Genomic DNA, 22630 nt, shown 5'->3' on the forward strand with positions numbered 1-22630 from the left:
GTTTCTAAGGGAAATACCATCCTATCCAAATAGGCTGTGTATTAAATCTCCTTTAAATCAAAGTAAAACACAGGACATATTTCCAGTTTAGCTTAACCTACAGGACATATTGTACAGAAAATATGAAATCAGGAGTCTTTAAATAATTTTGCCTCTAAAAACATAAAATGGACAGACTGATGAATGGACAGATGGACAAAGTCTTTAATTGGGATTGATGGATGGACGGACGGACGGACAGATGGACCGTCAAATCAATGCTTGAAAAGTGTTTAATTGGGATAGATAGATTTGAACGTTTGATTAGAATGGATGGATGGATAGATGGATGATTAGGATACAGGAATATACGGATGGATTAGCTGTGTCGCTCAATGATAATGCATAGAAGGTCTTTTTTCATGTGACTGATTGAGCCGAGCGAGTGTTGGTACCTCTGGGTTGTGGTGGGCAGCAGCGGCGCAGCTGGAAGCGCAGGTTCTCTGTGCGCAGGTTTTGGCCCTGCAAGTGCTCCAGAAGCTCCTTTAGAGCGGGCCGGAACGTCTCGGTCCCAAACAGTCTGTAGCCCTGAGGGCTTGTTTCAATTTGGAAGTTCTTATACTGGGGAATCGGTCTGGACTCACACAGGTCCATCTAAAAGAGAGAGAGGAGAAATACATGACAGACAGAAACATGATTAAGCATAAAGGAAATAAAGGCAAGAGAAATCGTGCATGAGAAGAATGGTGAAGGGAACAGGATTTGTTAAACAAATGTTAGGTGGCCATTAACTGATCCCATGTAAGATAAGATACATTTTTTCTTGGTTGGTGGGGAGGTGTTGGGTTTCTAAATGTGACTAGTTATATAGTACATAATGCTGATAACATTTAAAGTTTTTATTGTTGTTTATATGTCTATGTGGTGTTTTAAATATGCTTTGAGACAAACCATGTGCATATTCATAAGTCAACACCATTGTTGAGAATTTTCTCCTTAAAACTGCAGTGAAAAAAAGACGCGGTTTGAAATTCTGTTTCTGACGTCACAAACTGCCTTGTAACCAATCACGTCAACATGCGGGCGGGCGGTAGCATATCATTACCTACGCTCTAAAGCAGGGGAATCAGGTTATCCCAGTGTATTTTTCTGTTGATATTGGCAACATAGCGGGTGAATATGATTTATATGACGATGTTATGATGAACTATATGCATTTCTCCACTGACGTTAGTTACAACCGTTTCTAAGGATATTGATTTTTAGAAGGCAGACTGAGATGGCGAATGGGAACATGGTTTGTGTAACATTACCAACACATTACTAACTGTTTGATAACATAGTCAAGCAAAAGGCTAATCATATTAATTACCGTTATGTGCCTGATGTTGTAAAGAGCAATACATACATTGCACTACTATTCAGATACGTCGACTTGTAGAAGACCCTGTTTAATTCACTCTTCTACTTCTTCTGAATTCGTTTCTGGTTCAAACATATATGGCTGAATTAAACCAGTATTTCCACTTGCCATTGTGCAGCGTTTACTACAGAAAAGTTGAGCAAGTGGATCAGGTATTCTGACCTCGTGATTCAGTGGATACATTTAAGCTATTTTGAGGCATGAAGTAATTAAATATGTGATTTTGGTGATTAAAGATGAGATTTAAGGGATCAAATTATTGACTACAGGGGTACTTTAAAATTTACAGGAAACCAAGCACGACACTATGTGCGCACTTCAATTATTTGTTAAGACATTCAGCATTATTGAGCAAGCTCACACACCTTCTGTTGATCAATTCAGGTACATTCAAATAAATTCTATTTGTATAGCATGCTGAACAAGGGAGTCAACACAGAAAAGCAATGCAAGGAAACAGTGGATCAGTCTCTGATCCAGCTGCTTATACAGTGTAATACAGCTCTCTCGTTGAAAAATAACTGCCATAAAAAATGCATGCATTATCCTGGTATAATCTGGTCCAAATTTTTTCTCAAAGATACAAACACTAAAACAAGATCATAAACTTTGGAAAAGCATTTTCACACTGACTTTCTGCCAAAACTGGGTGCTGCAATACTTGAAAGAGAATCAATGCAATATATCATATGAACACAAACTATTTGTCATGCTCTGGGTAAGTGTACAACAAGAACCAGACCACTTGTCCTGTACAGGCTAAACGGACAGGAGGACAAAGGTTTTCAGTTCCTAGCTTAAAAAAAAAATGGTTTTCAGCTGTATAAATTAAAACTAGACTTTTGTGTTTGTTATGTGCATGCATGTGTTTGTACCTCAATGCAGACAACAGTCATGATGATGTAGTTATAATCTGTGCAGCTCCAGCGCAGGATGTAGGTTCCTTCTTCATTTCCCTCCTGACGGAGTTTATGAATTGCATACTCCGTGCTGTACAAAGAAAACAGACAAAACTAAGTCTTAAAATGTCTTTTTTGAAGACAGCTGTAATAATACAAACTAATACTAATTAAAGTAGCATTTATAATAAAGTTCAAAAGTTTGGGTATTTTAATGTTTCAAAGAAGTCTTTTATGCTCAACATATAAAAAAATAATAATTTACACAGTGAAGACTATGCATTGTTTAACACATTTGATTACTTTATACAAGTCTTATTTCTAGTGCTTGAAGTTTTTCAGGTAGGTCTATTTTATTTGTGTCTTTGTTCTATTGTAGTTTGTTTTCCTACATTTGTATTTTTTCTTTGATCTTATTTTAGCACTCTTTTACTTGTCTTAAGTAAGCTTGAGGTTTTTTTTTTATACTTAGTTTTTTTGTGATATAATGGGGAGAAGAATTATGAAATTTCTATGGCATTAACAATGTTGATATCATACCAGATAGGCCCATGACAGCCATTTTCTAAATTCTGGACAACTGATGAGGGTGCGACTTCAGTGCACAGGTAATGATGGGCATCTACAGTCAATCTGAAGTAGCCGTCCACCATTGCAGCAAAGGACAGGGCTGCATCACGATAAATCAGATCCAACTCCTACAGAGGAGAGAAGAGAAATACATTTTCTGGATAAGAGCTAATGTATCAGTTACTTTTTTCACATGAATTCTGAAGTCAGTCCTGTTGATTTATCAATAATACGAGTAAGAATCATCAGCTTTTCAAGAGATGTATGGAAGTATTACCATTTCCTGACCAGGTGCAGAGTTCTTGTCCTAACTTAACACAACCACAACAAGTGACAAGATATTTTGATGATAAAATTCTACTAAACATGGTCCAAAATCAGAATCCACATAAAATTACATTAAATATCAAATATGTTCTGATTGGCTTTGACAGTATAATATTCAACATGAATATATAAACTGCTTGTGCTGGAATTGAATTGCACCTGGTTAGGACATAGCGTTGCAGATGTTTGTCTCATTAAAATCTCATTAAAAATGACAAAATTACCATGGTTTTATTGTCTTGTCTGTAAATGGTTACACATGACTCCTTAATGACAATGTGGGTGATTTCATAAAAGTCTGAGAAAATTGTCCATCCGGTTTCTTTCTTTTTTTCATTCTTCTGCTTGTTGTCAGCCTTGTTCTTTTTAGACTTGGGTTTGTCTTTCACTATCAGAAGATTCTATTAAAATGGAATAAAGACAAAAAAAAAAAACACACATTGGTAACAACTCATGAAACAAATTATGACATAAAATCCAATACCAAGTGTATCCAGAATTGCTGATTAACTTGTAAGCTTTTATAAATCTGTACGCTCATATAATCTGAAGTCATAAACTTACCGGTACAAACTTTCTCCTCCAGGAGATCCCAGTGGTTCCGGACACTTGCACCTCATAGCCCAGTCCGTCATCACCTAAGGGAAGTGTGTGGGCCGGAGAGCCCTCACTCTCGCCTGATACTTTCAAGCTCTTGGGCTCAACAGTCTCTCGACCCAAGCCCTGGGTCAGCGTTTCCAGAGTGGACAGATACTTGACCTTCAGGTCATAGAGGGTTATGTTGCTGTCCTGGATGGTCTTGCTATTGAACTCATTGAGAAAATTCTTGAAGACATTGTTGATGCGTATGCGTGTGAGAAAGTTCCGCTGCTTAATGGTGCGGTTAAGACTGTCCGGAATGAAGCGCTTGTAGCTACAGATAGAGAGAAGGATAAAACCTGAATAAAACCACCTGCTTTAAAGATGTGGTCACATTTATCGTTGCTCAATGAAATTTTGTAAACAAAATCTAATCATTGCAATAGGCTTCATACATGCTTTTGACAATGGACCTGTTTTTGCATGCAATTTATTTGCAAAATTTCGCTAATGTGACCGCACATCAAGTAAGACCAATCAGAATCAAGTATTCCAGAGAGCTGTGTAATAAAAGACTAATATTTGTGAGTGCTATTCTTATATTATCGCTGTAGATCACTTGGCAGATGTGATGTATAAAGCAGATAGATTGTGTGGGTCACCTGGTCTCAGCTCCGGCTCCTGATAAGGGCAGATCATTGCCCTTTGCATGATGGGTAATAGCCAAAACTGCCATTCCCAAACACTCGTTCTCTATCTCATGAAGCTCCGCCTCGGTCTGGGGAGAGCGCACAGGAGCCAGTCCCCTCAGGAAGTCATACTGGCCCTAAAACACACCAAAACAGTAAGAGCAGAGTGTATGCCAAGCACAAAATGTTAATAAGATCACACACGCAAGCTAATAGACACTAGTGTTCACATTGCCCCAGACATTTGAATAAGTAGCAGTGCTCCAAAAAAAGACATTTAAATATATATCAATTCAAAGAGAATAACCAAAATGATAACAAATGAAACCACATGAGAGAGTATTTAAATAGTCATCAAGCCACAATGCCCCTGTAGCACAAAACGGGCAATATTTATTAGGTTTACCTCAAAATTGACATTGTGACATGGACAACCATGCAAGCGATATCTCAGGTGTTTCCTGAACTCACCTGTGCAAATAGGTAGTCAAGAGATGCAGCATCCAGTAGAGGTGTCCCCTCAGGCCCCTTCTGAGAGTTCAAACCTTTCTGTTTACTGAGTGAGTGTCTCCAAACAGGAGACTCCGTCTCGTTGGTGCCATGCCAGTTTGTGAAATAGAACCTGTGTAAACAAGTCAAATGAGTTGTCATAGAATTGACAAGTGTTTCTTGAACTAAGAAACTAAGAATTGTTTCTTTCATGCCCAAGGGGTTGATTTGTATTAAAACTCATTTGACTTGACATTTAAACTTTTTCTTCCTGTTATATGAAGTTCACATTGGAACATTTTCAATATGTATTCATTTACTTATTGCTATTGTTAAAATGCCTTTCATGATAACATTTTATATTAATCATCGTAACATATATTGTGTGAAAATACTTTCATTTTACCAAAATACAACCAAAGTTTTAACAAAAGTTAGTGCACTAGTTTACCAAGGAGGCAACAGCAGCAATGAAGATCATGCAATATGCAAAATGAAATAGGAGATGTGTTACGTGAATAAAATGACACATTTATAAAACAAAGTTAAAATATGTTTTGCATTATTGGGCAATATAGTAGGCTATATGGTAATTAAAGAAAAACCCTTGTATATTTGTCAAAAGAGAAATGAAGTAAAACAAGTATACAAATATGTTAAAGTGTGCGTGTGATTATGAATGCAACAATAAAAACATGATGACAGGAGCTGATAACATTTAAAAACATGCCAAACAAACATTGTGACAAAGCTTACATTATGCAAATACACTAACATATGCTACACGCAATACCAAATCATGTGTCAACAATCAACAGAAAAAAGAAAAACTACACAACCCCATTGCCACGCGAGCGAGAGCTCATTGTAAACAGGAAACAGCATGAGTGAGAAAAAAGTGCTCTATGCCACAGAGGAAGAGAGGGTGCGCAAAGGTTGACCATAACCTGTTTGTGCGCACAACAGGTAAGCTTCACGCGGGGAGACAGCGATTCTGTACTTTCAATACAGCGATTCTGCTCGCTTTGAATACAGTAATTGGCTCTTATCTTAGTTTCACTGGTGAAAAGGGGAAGTTCAGGGGATCCTATGTTCTGCTTCGCAAAGATTCACATTTTATTGAACAAAAAAATGTCTTCCACTGTTAGACGATTTGTTACTTTGTTTATTTTTTTTATAGTGGAAACCCAAGCTTGGAAAACCAAGTTTTTCTTTTGTCCTAAATAGGGATTGTAACAGATGTGACACAGGTGTGCCACAGGGCTCTGTAAAGAGACCATATGCATTTCTAGCATTTGAATGAAAATAAACAACTGATATTAAAAAAATACTCTCATCAAATGATACATTTCACTAAACCAATCAAGATATGTCCAGGATTTTTTCCCTCTTCAAAATCACAATAAAACAGAAATTCTACCTTATTATTGAACCTACAGTATAAGGTCCAGTCTGTAGTCCTAAAACTTGAATTTGAGCCATGGGTTCTCTCTGGAATTTCTAATGGGGTTTTTGAACAGCAGTCATCAATTTTTGTGTAAAGCATTTATTTGTGGTCTCTCACCTCATACGGTAGTGAAGTTTGATGCTGGTATCCTCTGTGATCTTGAACACATGATTGGGAGCATACCAGAGCTCCTGGCTCTCTTCATACAGTGCAAACAGGTTGTGGCACAAAGGCGAGATGTCTGGAGGAAAACATTTTCAAAATTAGAGCCTGATTCAAATGGTTCTCTTTTCTCACTAGATAGCACAATGCATCAGCACAGTTAAGAGGCTGATTTAAAAAAAAAAAAAAAAAACAGTTTGTTAGATGTCACCAGCAAATAACCACCTGAGATAATACATAAAAGGAAATAGTAACTACATGACTATGAGAAAAGTCTTAAAGGTATTTAACAAGCTTTTACTGGAACATAACACGGAAGTGTCAAAGGTTGAACATCTCCTGACACAATACATTTAATATTAGTTTTAAACCTGATAAAAACAAGAGTCAGATCATAAAGTTTGGGGAATTTTAAAATACAAATATTAATATAATTCATTTTAATTATATATATATATATATTATATATTTATTAAATATATATATATTTTTTTTTCTTATTAAAGTTAAATATGTTGTCACTTATTTCAAAATATTTCATATTTTGTTGTGTTTTGTCACTTTGATGTCTACAGTTTTTTTTATTAGTTTTATTTATTTCAATATTATTTCAGTTTTGGTTAATTAGTACACCAAGTTAAATTAAATGAAAATGAGAAATGTTGCCTTGACAACAAGCTAAAATAAAATCATTTAAGAAGAACAAGAAAATTATTACTCTAATTTTGCTTTAAAATAGGTTCCTTAACTCTTTTTTTTGTATAATTTTTTTTTACATTTATTAATTTGGCAGACACTTTTATACAAAGCAACTTAGTTAATTCAAAGTATACATTTATTCCTTGGGAGTCGAACCCACAACCTTTGCATGGCTATGCTCTATCAGCTAAACTAGTAAAAAACGTATTTAAAAAAAGGGGTAGGACAGAATTCCTAACCTTTGAAGTAAAACCAGTGGCTAGCTACTGGGTGTGAAAATAAACAGAAACAAACACCATTGTAGTTCCTCTCCAGCAGCTGCCTTCTTGTCTAACATAAACTTCCCTTTCCTATCTCACTGTCCAAGCCAGCTTTTGTCTTTGGCTGCAACTTTGAGGAAATTCTGGACGTGACATTTAAACCCAGCAGCCATTTTGTGACTTAATACTGATCAAGAGCCAAATAGAGAGATATGCTGTTCTATTAGGAGATGGAAAGGGGTGGACAGGGAGAGTCAGTCGCAGTGCTTCTCATCCTAAGGTCAATGTCTCATCACCCATGTCACATGATGACACCAACAGTAAAAACCCTTTAAGTTCCTCTTTTGTATTCTGTGAAATGCTGATGGTACAAAAAACCCATTCCTCAATCGCACAATCAAAATATGAAACCGAATGCATGAAGAATGTCCCTTTTTATACGCCTATTGACTTTGATCTGTAAAAACTTTTTTTCGGTAGTCCATTTCCCTTTCTATAGCACAGTGTTTCTCAACTGGTGGGTCGCAAGAGTGTTTTGAGTGGGTCACGGAGTGTGCATTCAAAGAAACAGCAATAAGCGTAATTGTGTTTTTCTGATGCGAGACTTTTATTTTGAAAGATGTGAGTGAAACTGTCAGACACCGCGTCGGAGAAAAACGCGATGTCCTGATTCTGTCCTTCTGTTTCAGTGTCACCAGTCAGATGAGATGTCGTCAGGCTATATGTCAGTGTCATTATTCTAACGTTATTTTCGTTATAATAAATAGTCTCTCACCACAAAAAAGCAAACTTCGCTGTCCTTTTAGCCATTATACTGTGCTTGTAGCACACGCTCTTCAACTGCACGCGCAAATGCAGCAGGGTGCGCTGTACAGTATCGCTTCATTATAAACAAAGCACAAAAGAAACAATGAGCATGCAACATCATAGTCATGCTGTCAATTAGTCATGAAATTACCAAAAAGTACCAATAAACTACATAACTTGTACTTCGTGTGTTAGCCGGGAAGAATTCGCATGCAGGTACTGTGCATGATGTTCATTCTATTCATCAGGAGCAGTTTCCATTCGTTAATTTACCATTCATGTTAGTATTGTATAATACCATGGTGTCTGTTGTTTCCCTTATCCCAAAATGCCACTTTATTTTCACATAGTGTGATTTTGTATATTTTTAAATGACTGTGGTGGCTTGTACCAACTTGTTAACTTTGTTGTTTTAATACAAACTAGTTTGTGACTGCTATTACTTCCTCATAGCCTTAGACTGTTTATTCATCAGGATTAGTCATATTAGTCAACTTATTTGTATGTTAACTAAAGTAAGACGGTACTTGTGAGTGTCTACTGTTTTTGTGAAATAAATTTGCTTGGTTTTTCAAAAGCAAATGTATTATAATTTGTATTGTCTAATTGTTTATATACACATATATAAAATATTTTTTGAGGAGTTAGCTCAAATTCCTAAAAAAAAATTGGGTCGCGGCTTAATGACCATAGGAAAATCTTGGTCACAGGCCCAAGCCAGTTGAGAGCACACTTGATACTGATAGAAAAGGAACAAAAAGAGTACACTACAAAAAGTGTACATCTCTGTGTTAATAATTGTAACTTTGCTTTGAAAACTATTGCCGTCCGAAAAGTTATGATGAAATGATACATCACTGTTACGAAAACAGACCATCGTGATCACACTATGTCCTGAGAGATGCATAAGAGTAGGGCTGGGCGATATGGCCAAAAAAAAATATCACGATAATTTTTTTTATATCAGTCGATATCGATAATTATCACGATAAAAGTCAAATCTTTATTTCTTTCAAGTTTAAAGGCAGATTTTTGCTCCTAAGTGAAAGTTGTAGAAACCAGAGCGTTAATTGTGATTTTAAACTACTCTTTATTGTCAGAACATATCATGACAAAAACTCACAACATTTCACAAATCTGAGGTGGAACATTAAAACATTTGTCATTTTTCCTTAACAAAATAAATATCTTTATTTGACAATTAATTTCTTAGTTTCTGCATGTGCTAATTTTTATTTGGTAAAATTTAATATTCTGACTGTTTGAGTTTTATTAAACTTAACGATTGGTCATCCAGTATCATGCATTTAGATCATGATAACCTCACTAATATCATGGCAAAATGTAACTTTATGGTTTCAATGGTATTTGTCTGAAAAAGAGTAGCCTAAATACATTATTAAATACTGTAATTATATTCCATCAGTCCTTTAATACATCGTCTACATTAATAATAATACAATTCAATATGTATATCCCAAATTTCATGGTGCAGTTAATATTACTAGGCTAACGTTACAGTAAATCCATGGTAAATGATGGGAATTTGTAGACGGAAAAGCCTTCTGCGCACAGTGTTTCTCCTGTTTGTCAGCGCTGTTTCATCTGCCTTTAAACTGGTTTAAATCACCGAGACATTGCGTTCTTCGCTGAATTCAAGCGCTTCTCACTGGATTTCGTGACCGAGACCGATAAGAGTAAACGCATCTCCTCTAGTGAGCTCGCGCTCTCGCTGCCATTTGGACTTTGAGCCGAGCGGATAAATGGTCCGTGTGGCGCGCGGTTCAAATGAGTTTCGTTCCGCTTTTGGCGCATAAACATTTATCGAACTCTTGATATCGTTTTATCGAGAAAAAATATATCGCGATAATTATCGTTATCGTTTTATCGCCCAGCCCTACATAAGCGGGTGCTCTAAATAGGCGGCCGTCCAAACACTTACGGCATTTCTTGGCAGCCTCCACGCACAGGTCCTCCGCAGTGTGGCAGTCTTTGAAGTACTCGAGCTGGTGTGTTTCAGGCAGGTAGAAGTGGATCTCCAGTCCTTTCCTGACAGTCGGAACGGTCATCTCTGCCCTCCTCTGTTTTTTCATCTTCCCACATAGCTTGCCCAGCTCCATGACTGTTGGTTTAAGCATCCAGACACTGCAGGATAAACGGAGGTAACAGAAAGATTTATTGATGAACTGTTGGCCCCTGCTATGATGAGAAATCATTTAACTCTTATGAAATAGTAGCCCATACAATTTAAAAATTATTACATTTTATTACATGGCTTGGTTGAATTCCAATGTAGAATGCGGTCTGTTATTTCTTGATAACAGACCGCTGCAAAGTATAACACACCGTTGCCATGAAAAACAGAGCGTTGCTATGGACTATTTTCTTTAGCGGAAGCAATACAATCGTTTTTAAATCAATAAACTCCTTTTTAAATCAATAATTTGTGTCAAATTATTTATTTATTTTGTAGGTAGCCATGTAATAAGCGGGATAATGTATAGCGAGGCGGTTGTTATAGCGAATAACAACCCCTTCAGGCTGATTCAAGACTGTTCCCGTTCAGCCTGTCGGGGTTGTTATTCGCTATAACAACCGCCTTGCTATACATTATCCCTTAACACAGTCATGCCTAAATGAACCATACAATAATAAATAGATTTGACTGATTTTGAAAGAAGCATCTTATGCTCACTAAGGTAGCATTTATTTGATAAAAAATACAGTAAAAACAGTATATTATGAAATATAGTTACTTTAAACTATAGTTATATTTAAAATAACTATTTTCTATTTCTATTTATTTTAAAATGTTATTTATTCTTCTGATGGCAAAACTACATTTTCATCAGATATTACAATGTTTAGCCTACTGCCACATGATCCTTCAGAAATTATTCTAATATGGTGATTTTGTGCTTAAGAAATACTTATTACACTTAGCGTAATTGAAAATGCTAAATATTTTAATGGAAATTATGAATTTTTTCAGGATTTTTTGTAACATTGTTTTTTTTTTAGCAAGGATCAGGATGCCTTAAATTGTTAAAAAGTGATAGTCACTTTTGATTTATTTAATGTGTCCCTGCTGAATAAAAGTGTACATAAAAAAAAAAGAAAGAAAATGTTCCTTTTTTTCTTGTCATTATGAGAATTTGATTAATATTAATGACATTATAGACAGTAAGGTCTATTAGATTGCATTTACACAGCAAGGACAAATGCACAGTTTTGAAATGGCCACAACTCTAAAAAATGCTGGGTTGTTTTAACCCAATGTTGGGTAAAATATGGACTAACCCAACGTTGGGTTAAAAAATGCTATTTAAAAATGGACAAATTGCATTGGTTACATTAAAAATGTAATCCAACGGCTGGGTTTGTCTATTTTTAAATTGCATTTTTAACCCAACGTTGGGTTAGTCCATATTTGACCCAACATTGGGTTAAAACAACCCAGCATTTTTTACCTTCACTTAAACGGTTTACATATTAACAGCTCACTAAGACAAGCATTTTAGCCAAGATGCCCATTTGACCCATATGAGCGAGAATATGCATGTGAATATTTGAAAGCAGCTGCCTCTCAGTCAGCCAGTCATGATATTTTCGAAAGGCAGCGTTGTTAATATTTTAATGGACAAGCTGGACTGGAGGGTGTTGAACCCAAATCCTGGGACTTTACGAAAAGGCAGTGAAGTGGATTAACAGCTGACAGCAGATGAAGACAATGGCAGCAAACAACAATAGATGACGATGGACACACAGGTAAGTAACAGCAGCAGTATATCAACAGGTAAGTATAACAAAAAGGACACAAAAATAGGGAAAGGGAAAACAACATATGACTTTTCATTGCACATTAGATATACTTTTTTTCCATTAATGCCCTTCAGTGATTCCGCTGTTAAATAAAACGTTATAACAATTTTGAATGTTCTTTGAATATACTGTCCACCATGACAAAGCCAAGTCCTGAGTCTAGCTGGAGACTATTACTTTAACCATATAGAAGTACAACATACTTGATGTCCTCACTACAGGCGCCCTCACATGAAGCAATTTAATTCAACCAGTCATCCTACGACGAACATGAGGGAGGGTAAGATGAACGTTTCTCGCATCTGAATCAGATGGTTTCGACTCAGTGGATCTCCCTTCAGACCCTGCAGGTCAAGACGTGTTTAGATGTCAAGATCCCTGCAGGCATGTGAAAGGACTTTCCTGAGATGAATGAATGCAAAAGCAAACTGTGCTGAAGAAGAAATCTAATTGCAACCAGTTAATGACCACATTTGTCTTTAAAGTGGCTTTAGCGAATTCAAGAAGCTGAGCAAACTGAGACTACTGGTTTGGCTTTATGAAATATTAGTATAATGAGATCACACATCCACTCCACATTCATCACCTCACAGCTTGGGCAGAAGGTACTTTTGAATGATAGGGTTGACGATTTGGTGTGTCCCATTACTTATTACACATTAGAAGAATAAATAACATATTTACACCGAATAACACCGAAAAAGTCAAGGAGCCTCACTATCTTGAAGGGGAAGCTAACAGGAAACATATTTAACATCCAAGGCTCTGAGATCCCAACAATCCAAGACCAAACGATCCGATGGCTTGGAAAGCAGTATGACAGCTCCCTAAAGGACAGCGGTAATCTCACTAATACCAAGACCCAGTTGAACACCTGGCTCAAGGCGATCGAGCACAGCCAACTGCTCGGGAGGTTTAAAGTCTGGTGCTTCCAGTACTGCATCATACCCAGGCTGCAATGGCCCTTCCTACTTTACGACTTTCCCATGTCCCAAGTGGAAGGAATGGAAAGACTGTGCAGCAAGTTCTTGTGGAAATGGCTGGGAGTCCCCCCATCATTCAAGCGCAATCAACCTGTACAGCAAGACCTCCAAGCTTCCCTTGCCAGTTTCATCGGTGGTCGAGGAGTTTAAAGCCACCAAGGCAAGGGCAGTCAGTACACTCCTCTCGTCTGAAGACGGGAAAGTAAGACACGCAAGCAAGACCATCAAATGGAGCAAGGCTGATGCCAGAGCCAGAAGAGGTCTTGTGGTGCAAAGAGTCCGTGAGGCAGTAGAGGAGGAGCGCCAGGTGAAAGCGATCGGACTTGCCTCTCAGGGTAGATGGACACACATACATATATATACATGTATATACACAAACATACATATATATACATATATATATATATATATATATATACACATACATATATATATATATATATATATATATATATATATATATATATATATATATATATATATATATATATATATATATATATGCATGCACATATACATAGGGAAATTTTAATGGGAAATATAAATTTAACAAAAATTTGATCCCAAATCAGGAGGCCCCTACTGAGTGAGTGTTAAACGTCTGTATTTAATTTAGTTTATTTAATGTTTATTAGACAATCATAAAACATCACAAATCAGAGTTTAAAACTATTTCAATATATCCCAAATTTTGGTAATAGGGTTGTAAAAATCGCAAACTTAAATTTAAGATGAATAGGAGATAAAAATGCTTAATATTTAGTTTGACATGATTTTTTTTATAAGGGTCAAGCATGTCCTTCAGGCATTTATTTGTACCCGACTCGTCAGAAATATTCCAACGGCTGTTTCCCAAGGTTTTGCAGTTCAGTAACAACCATCAGTCAGTATCGGTGATTGATGCTCTTGTCTCTGCAGTTAAGTCCTCATGCAGAAGCTTGTTTTTCTACTGATATCTCGACTTGCATGACAGAACCATTACTGACACCCCCCAACCAGTCTGTAAAATGGCTAAACATTGCAAGCAAATCATTGTTTAGTGACAAGCTTTCCATTTAGTTCCTTTCCTTAGAAGTTCTCCTTTTCAGATTCCTGTGAATCATGTCCTTTTACTTTCTCATATCCAAGACACAGTCCTTAGTCATCTTGGGAACTTTTAGAAGGGATAAAGTTTAAGTTTGATAAGCTGTTAAAATGATTCTCTATCTACTTCGGTATGATTCACAATGCCATTCTTCTGTTTACTTGACACGGCTTCACTTCCTGAGGTGTTTACGTGCTGCTCGCTGATAAAGTCATGGTTAACACTGTTCCTCCACGCTTTAGACCCTGTGACTGTTCAGCTGGTAGACCGCTCGAGTACGTCAAACGCGTGTAGGTGCAGGAACCTGCTGAACTCTTATCCTGTTAGCAGGCTCTTAAGACCACAGTGAAAACCTTTTTCAAATGAACCTAAAATAGAGGTAAGTTTAGTTTTCATGGACAGTTTCCTTTGTCATGGATATTCTTCTATATCAATAGTATGTAAATACAAAGATTATTGTATCAATATAATATGGATTAAATATATTTTAACATTTAATTATGTTGTCTACCTGATCCTGTAATAATCTGTAATATTCTACCAATTATTAAACCAAATGTACACTGTTTTAAGGCTATTTTTCTCTATAATTAACCTTTTGAGCAGAAACATGAGCATTCCTCTACAACAGAGTTAGAATATATAGGCCTATGTAAAATATGTCATCCAATGAATTGTTAAGATTAAGGGAAACACATCTACAATTTCCCAAACTGTTTGCAATTACATTTCTGATATCATTCCTACAAAGTAATTGTTACCAGTTAACAAAAATAATATTATTTGATCATTAACTTATGATAATACATCAATACCTATATTTCTTGATATACATTTCTCTTCACACAACGGTTTTCAATTTTCCAGTATTATATTTTCAAAATAAAACTCATTTAGCATTTCATTCTGGTGCTTGCTAAAGCAGCAATATCTCTTCTTGTTATGTTTTGACACGTATGGAGGCATATGACTGGACTGTCATACTCTTTACCGAAAACTGCCTCTGGGCAAACTAAATACTTTATGACATATGTGACATATTCTAAAACATTTAGGAGTTGTTCTTGTCATGAAGGCCTCATTAATCCACATTAACATGAACTGGCAGAACACTATGCAGTACAACATGTTCTACTATAAAGGGAAAGTCTACTCGCAATGTTCAGTGATGGCCACACAAAGAATTCGCCATTTCTCATTGGCCTCAGATTATGACTAAACCCACCTCACTATCTGTTTGTTTTTCTTTTCTTTTGGCAGTTCTGTATAGAGGCCAGTTATACCCTAAAAGGCTCTTCTCAAGACTATTTAACCAACATCAGGATAAGAGCTTCAGATAGACCAGAGTGGTCAATACTCCACTTAAAATGAATCTTACCTTTGACAATGTTTTATCAATATATTTGTATGAAACTGTAATTAGGGCTATGTGATTAATCTAAATCATAATAAAATCACAATGTGCGCATACACACGATTTCTAAACCTCAGAAAGCTCGATTTTTTTCCGCCAGCCCCCTCAGTGTGCAATCTGAATGCAGTGGCCTAAATCTAACATGAGAACATAACAGAGCGGGTTTACTGTTACCACATGGAAGAAAGCACGGAAACAGGCAAGGTGAATTCAGGGCAGGGTAATAAAAAAAAAAAATAATAATAATAATAAATCCATGGTTTGGGAATATTTTGGACTCAGGAGAGATGCGCTGCGTCCGAAATCGCGTACTGTCTGAGCAGGTACTTTGCAACTATTAAAAACGTATGTATAGTATGAATATTAGTACTGTGAATGAAATTCAGATGGAATACATCGCCATATACTTATACTGTCACATGACCTACCCGTGTCGCTTCACTGCCATTCATAAATCCTGTGGCCTCATGGGATAGTAAAGTGTCCATCGAATGCGCACTTCAGAATCTCAGAGGAAGTAGTAGGTCATCTGGAGAGTTTTCGCCTACTGTTTTTCGAATACTATGTATTAGGACATACTACTCTTTTGGCGTAATATTTTTCACATACTATATAGTAGGGAAGTATTCGATTTCGGATGCAGAGCCAGGTAATTTGACCTGTCAAACTATAGTTATGGCAAAACATAGTAGGGGGCCATTCACACAAAACTCGTTTTTGTGGTTAAGAATGCCACACGAGATGCTGCAAACGACGCAAGAGCAACGGTTAAAGACGTCCATCTAGCATGCATTTACATAGAAAGATAATGGCACATTCCCAACCAGGTGAACAAAAATCAATAATACACACTAAAAAATGCTGGCCTGGGTTGTTTTAATCCAATTTTGGGTCAAATATGGACTAACCCAAATGTTGGGTTAAAAAATGCAATTTAAAAATGTAACCCAACGGCAGGGTTTGTCCATTTTTAAATTGCATTTTTAACCCAACGTTGGGTTAGTTCATATTTGACACAAAATCGGGTTAAAACAACCCAGCATTTTTTAGAGTGTACAGGCAATTGTGAACTGCAAAACATACGAAAAGGTTCAATGGGGCATTAAGAAATAACGACACCGCCACGTATCATTTATGCAAAGATATGGTCCCAGCTAATATTGTCAAAGCCGGTGTCTTGACGAAAAATACTACAAGACAAGTTAAGGAAATATTGTTTCAAAATCGTGATTAAAAACGAAATCACAATATTGATTAAAAAATCATGATAGCCTAGTATTTTCTGTCCATATCGCACAGTCCTAGCTGTAATTCATATTTTTAAGTGGCTAGTACTGCAATTTAAATGGGGTTCCTCACCAATATAGGCTCTATGGGAATTAAAGGCCTTAATTTTGATTTTTTTTTAGCAAATTATAAAAATTGACAAAATTAAAAATAAAAAACAAGAAAGAAACATACTGTAACTGTTTTTCTTTGTGTGAGAGAAGGGTTAGTACTTTTATTTAAAAGGGATTCCCCACTAACACCTCTGTATGAACTGAATCTCTTCCACAAAGTCACTTTTGTCCATACTGTATCAGATTACCAGCATGAAATTGTCCGGATGGATGACATAATCAAACTGTAGCAGAACAGCATATTGTTGTGGTCCCTCTGTTACTTGGAAATATTCAGTTGATGTATTTTTTAGAGACATGGGGAAATTTTAAGTTTCTCTTTGAAATCATCAACTATGTCAAGACAACCACAATTCAACAGCTTTGCGTTAACTGACGGATTTCCTCTGAAAATTAGATTTTCAAGAGTAGCCATTCCTCAGTTCCATGACCAGTTTAAATGATTTAAACAGAATGTGATCTGATTGAACTGGTGTAACTGGTGCTGATGGCCCATCAGACTTGATAGAGTACATGAAGAAATGGTAATTTTTTAAATGTTATCATGTTTTTCCAAGATAAAACCCAAAACAAATATGAAAACAACTAATATTTTTAAATGAAATATTATTAACGTGCATTATGTGTTCTACTACAATATGGGTTATTTATTTATTATTGTTTTTAAGATAATATTTAGCATTTCAATTCTCGGACATTTATACATAAAAATAATCAGCCTCGGTCGATCTCTACAAAGCACATCAAATATACTTCAACCCCACGCACTTTTGTTCAGCAAACATACAGTTTGTGATAACTGTGTACAAGTGTTCAGATTTATATCGACAAAACTGCAGTCACAAGAGCAACAAGTTTAACCATTTAACTACTGTACAGTCAGAGCATGAAAAAAACAGCCACAATAATGTCAATGCTTAACAAGTTAGGCACAATAGAAGAAAAAAATAAGTTTTTTTTTTTTTACAACTTCAATATCGCGCAGGTCTGGCTAGGCTTTATTATTATTATTATTAAATACACTATTTTACAGCCGTTCACCAGTCTCTAAAAACCTTAATTATCGGCCACAAATAGATTAAAATCCATAGTTTGAAGTTGACAGCATTATTATATACAATTTAAATCCAATGATTGCAGATTATGTTCTATAAACTCAAATGCCTAACGTTAATCCTTGCACACAATGATCGACATATTTACCAGTAACCATACACAAACTAATAAAAGAGCGTCTCACAACTTGATATTAACTAACATCGCACATGAAAAGAAAAGACACATATAAACAACCCCCAGAGATCAGTCAGGATGTGAAGAGTTTACGGCCCTCGTCCTTACCTCGTCAGGCAAAGCTACTTCCGTTTAATTTCGATCATTACAGACGTTTGAACACTTCCTCTTGGTATTTTGTTGATGTAAAGCACTCGTTATTTAACTCCAAAATGTTCTCCGATAATAGAATTTTTATCCCGCGAGATTAATTTTCAAAACAAACTTCACTTTACAGCGGAACAGACCGTGGTTAAGTCTTCATGATCAACTAACCTTTCCTGTCAAGCGTCGACCACATTCCCGAAAATAGGGTAACGTCGAGCTCTGTCACACGTTCTCTATTGGCTCATACTGCTGTCAATCAAAACCTGACCAATGACATTACCCCCTGGGCGGAGTGGATTTTTTGTTATGGCTACTGCCTCCGTATTTAAGACTATGATACATGCGATTAAACTCACATTTAGTGTTAATTCGGTGTGTATTGAGGTGATGTAAAACTAATTTGCGTCATAATTTAACACAAAACATCAAATGTAGCCTATACATAGCCTATAATTTTTAACCAACTGATTCAAATATTTTGAAAATTATTACAGTTAAAAAATAAACTCATAAAACTTTAGGTTAATAGTGCAGTACCATTAAAATATATTTTGATTTAATGATGTCCATTGAACCGGATGTTACTTGACCATTTAAAAGGCCATAATTGATTCATAATGGGCTAAAGCTAACTAACCATTATTATGCGTCTCAATTAAAAGTTATGGTTAGACATTCCTGTCGTTATATATTTTACCTAAATAACATATAACTGCACAACAATGAAAAATGTTTCACAGATTCATAAATAATAAATATTATCTTAAATAATTTAGACTGCAGCAATACAAATGGGCTATTAGTACTAAATTAATTACATGTAATGGTAACCAAATGTTAAATTTGTAATCAGTATAAGTCTTCAACTTCCTGTATTTTTTTTTTTTTTTTTGGTACATTAAGTCCTAATATTTCATCAAGCATGTGCCACTGTTTCCGCATTATACAGTTTCTGTGTTTTTAAGAGATCAGCAACACACAAAGCCCTCTCTGATTACACTGATATTTTGAAGGTCTTTAAGACCTAGAGGTTTAAGCCTGCCTGCCATGGAAGGGAGGGACTTCCCGTCCTCACCATCAGATGAGTTGCCAGAAACTGTGGGCTGCAGTTTCACAAGAGGGCTGCAGAGCACACTGGGAGAATGTGGCTGATCAATAAGTTCAACAGAGGTTCGGGCTGACCATATCAGACTGTGTATATTTGAGCTTGAAATGTTTTAAAAGTAAAGTGACCATATGGCTATTTAATAGACCATACCTATAAATAGCCTATCTTTTAATTGTCTACATACAGTATCAACATTTTAACATATAATATGTTGACATAAAATAGTGAATTATTTGCAGCATAAGACAATTATCTCAGATAATGTGTGTTGAGATGTGTTGATACTTAAACACTGAGGGGGAGTGAAGGTCCATTTGGAAACTCGTTGGATGAGTCATACGCTAGCCTATAATTGGTCGGTGAGATGAGTCTACGTGCAATACTGCCATAAGCACTCAACTAAAATCTATGCATTGCATTTTTCATAGATCTGAAGAAAAACTTCAGAAACAAACAAATATTCAGATAATAGACAATATGTAAACATCTAAGCATCAAATTGAAAAAGACCCAGAAATTCTTCTTTTTTCTTAGTTGTATTATTGCATTTTCATGTATCACATTATAACAGTAACCGATTACTAACCTTGAAGTATCATTACAAAATTTGCAGATGAATCAGTTTAGAGGAATGTTAAGAGGGGTGTGTAACATGGGGCAAGTATCAGAGAATAGTGCCTGGGGCTAAATTACTAACAGCATGTTGAAATTTCTGTGATTATATTAAAAGGGTAGAATACACTGTAATCATATATATTTTAAAACTTTGGTTTGCATCCAAATGCTATGAACAAAGTATTCAGTAACTATTTCTTAGAAATGTTTATATGTAAATAGATGTAGGCTATATGTGTATATATATATATATATATATATATATAAATATATATATACTGTTTATATATACAGACACTATACTACTCAAAAGTGTGGTATCTGTAAGATTTTTTTTAAGGAATCTCTTATGCTCAACAAGGCTGCATTTATTTGATACGAAATACAGTAAAAATTGTAATACTGTGACATATTACAATTTAAAATAACTCTTTTCTATTTTAAAATATTTTAAAATGTATTTTATTCATGTGATGATAAAAGCTGAATTTTCAGCGTCATTATTCCAGTCTTAAGTAATGTATGATCCTTAAGAAATTATTCTAATGTGCTGATTTGCTGCTTAAGAAACATTTCTGATTATTATCAATGTTGAAAACAGTTTTGTACATTTTTAAGGATTCTTTGATGAAGTTTTTTTTATTAGACAGAAATGAATACTTTTTTTAAGCAAGAATACGTTAAATTGGTCAAAAGTGACAGTAAAGACATTTATATGGTTACATAAAAACTAACAATTATAAACTTGTTTGATTGATTTTCAAACTGTTTCATGTACGTAAACATATCTTTTTGTAGTATACTGTTTGCCCTAAAACAAGTGTAAATATATGTATAAGGATGGGAATTTCCATTTCTGACAAAATGTACACAAATTTGCATAAGACATAAGGATGTATATACTTTACTTTTAAATGCAAACATAGAGTGTTTTTGCCAAAAGCTTAATTTACTTTATGGTTACTGATGTCTACAGGAAATACAAGGAAATGTGAATAAAATATTTTAAAGATTTTTTTCTTATTTCTCAAAGCATCTATAATATTAAAGTGAATGTCAAAACTTTTTGCTAGATCCCAGGAGGATATAATTTAACAATACACTGATGACATGTGACCCTGAACCACAAAACCATGAGTCAATTTTTTTTAAATTGAGATTTATACACCAATGGAACGTTTATTTATTCAGCTTTCAGATGTATGGTTTGTTAGGAAAGGACAATATTTGGCCGAGATACAACTATTTAATATACCTTGAATCGAAAAATTGAGAAAATCGCCTTTAAAGTTGTCCATTTATGTTCGCGATTGTGCTGCATTCACTCACAAAAATAATAGTTTTACATATTTACAGTAGGAAATTTACAAAATATCTTCATGGAACATGATCTTTATTAATATCCTAATGATTTTTGGCATAAAAGAAAAATCTATAATTTTGACCCATACGATGTATTGTTGGCTATTGCCACAAATATATCCATGCAACTTGTGACTGGTTTTGTGATCCAGAGTCACATATGCTACCATAATATGTGCAGAATTTCATATATAAAATTAGAAGGCAAACAGTTAGATACATTTTAAATGAATACAGGATTGCATTTCTCTTTATTAAATTGTATTGTTTTGTTCATTCTCTTGTCATTTACCTCTTGCTCACCTGTAAAAAAAACTTTGTATGAGGCTAGATGTCAAGATGGCAGCCATCCTTCAGTTATCACAGTACTGTACCTTTAAGATGGACAGCATCAGCACTGTGATAACTGAACCAGGGCAGCCTGTCACATCAAGCAGATCCAAGGCGGTAGTGCTTCACGCATCTTCTCATCCACGTTCATTCAGGGATAACAACTTTGACTTTGGAATTCACACTTTATCTCTGATACTTTTACTGTATTCAAAATATAACAAATAAAATATAATATAGGCTAATTAAACCTGAAATTTCCAACTGTATATGTTATAGAAATGAGTAGGCTAGATGAAGCAATTTATTATTCAACATAACTTATAATGAGTAGCTAGCAGAAATTATAATATCATGCCATATTTTCATTGGATACACTGCATTACAGTTGTCATTCCCTATCTGACAGCAAGAGATTCAATACCTTCGTTTTGAGCTTTAATTATTAATACACAGCGCCCCTGTGACGCCAGACTTGTTATGGTAACTCTGACTCCACCTTCTATGCTTTGCTCTCATATTTGGCAAGCAAGAGGCTCCTCCCACAAACTCCGCCCACTGTATCCCCGCCCTCCGTGCGAATCTCTTCTTGTAAACAACTCCATCAGCGCGTCGTGTTTGCCATCTCAGGACAGTGGAAACGCCTGCCAAATAATGACAAAACATCTGCCTAACATTCCTATGGCGGCTGTTTGGGGGAAAAAGGGAAGAAAAACATTTCAAAGGGTTAAAACGGGAATATTCTCGCTGTTATAGTGTGTTGCGAGTTCTCATGGGAAAATGTTTGCTTTATGAAACTACA

The 22630-nt window shown here is 35.5% G+C and overlaps 1 protein-coding gene across 1 annotated transcript in view; it reads right to left on the reverse strand.

Annotated features, from left to right (window-relative positions):
* The window catches only part of jak1 (Janus kinase 1), a 34081-nt gene extending 15454 nt beyond the window's left edge, over nucleotides 1-18627 (reverse strand). The window contains exons 1-10 of the mRNA XM_081380737.1: nucleotides 18375-18627; nucleotides 10273-10475; nucleotides 6520-6643; nucleotides 4938-5088; nucleotides 4440-4603; nucleotides 3763-4111; nucleotides 3423-3599; nucleotides 2842-2999; nucleotides 2278-2392; nucleotides 435-633 (exon numbers count right to left, since the gene is read on the reverse strand). Coding sequence (XP_081236863.1) covers nucleotides 435-633; nucleotides 2278-2392; nucleotides 2842-2999; nucleotides 3423-3599; nucleotides 3763-4111; nucleotides 4440-4603; nucleotides 4938-5088; nucleotides 6520-6643; nucleotides 10273-10468 — 1633 coding nt within the window. The 5' untranslated portion in view covers nucleotides 10469-10475; nucleotides 18375-18627. The remainder of the gene's footprint in view (nucleotides 1-434; nucleotides 634-2277; nucleotides 2393-2841; nucleotides 3000-3422; nucleotides 3600-3762; nucleotides 4112-4439; nucleotides 4604-4937; nucleotides 5089-6519; nucleotides 6644-10272; nucleotides 10476-18374) is intronic.
* Nucleotides 18628-22630: the final 4003 nt, after the last annotated feature.

Source organism: Scardinius erythrophthalmus (genome assembly GCF_964197995.2).
Source record: "Scardinius erythrophthalmus genome assembly, chromosome: 12".
In the NCBI taxonomy this organism is placed as follows: Eukaryota; Metazoa; Chordata; class Actinopteri; order Cypriniformes; family Leuciscidae; genus Scardinius; species Scardinius erythrophthalmus.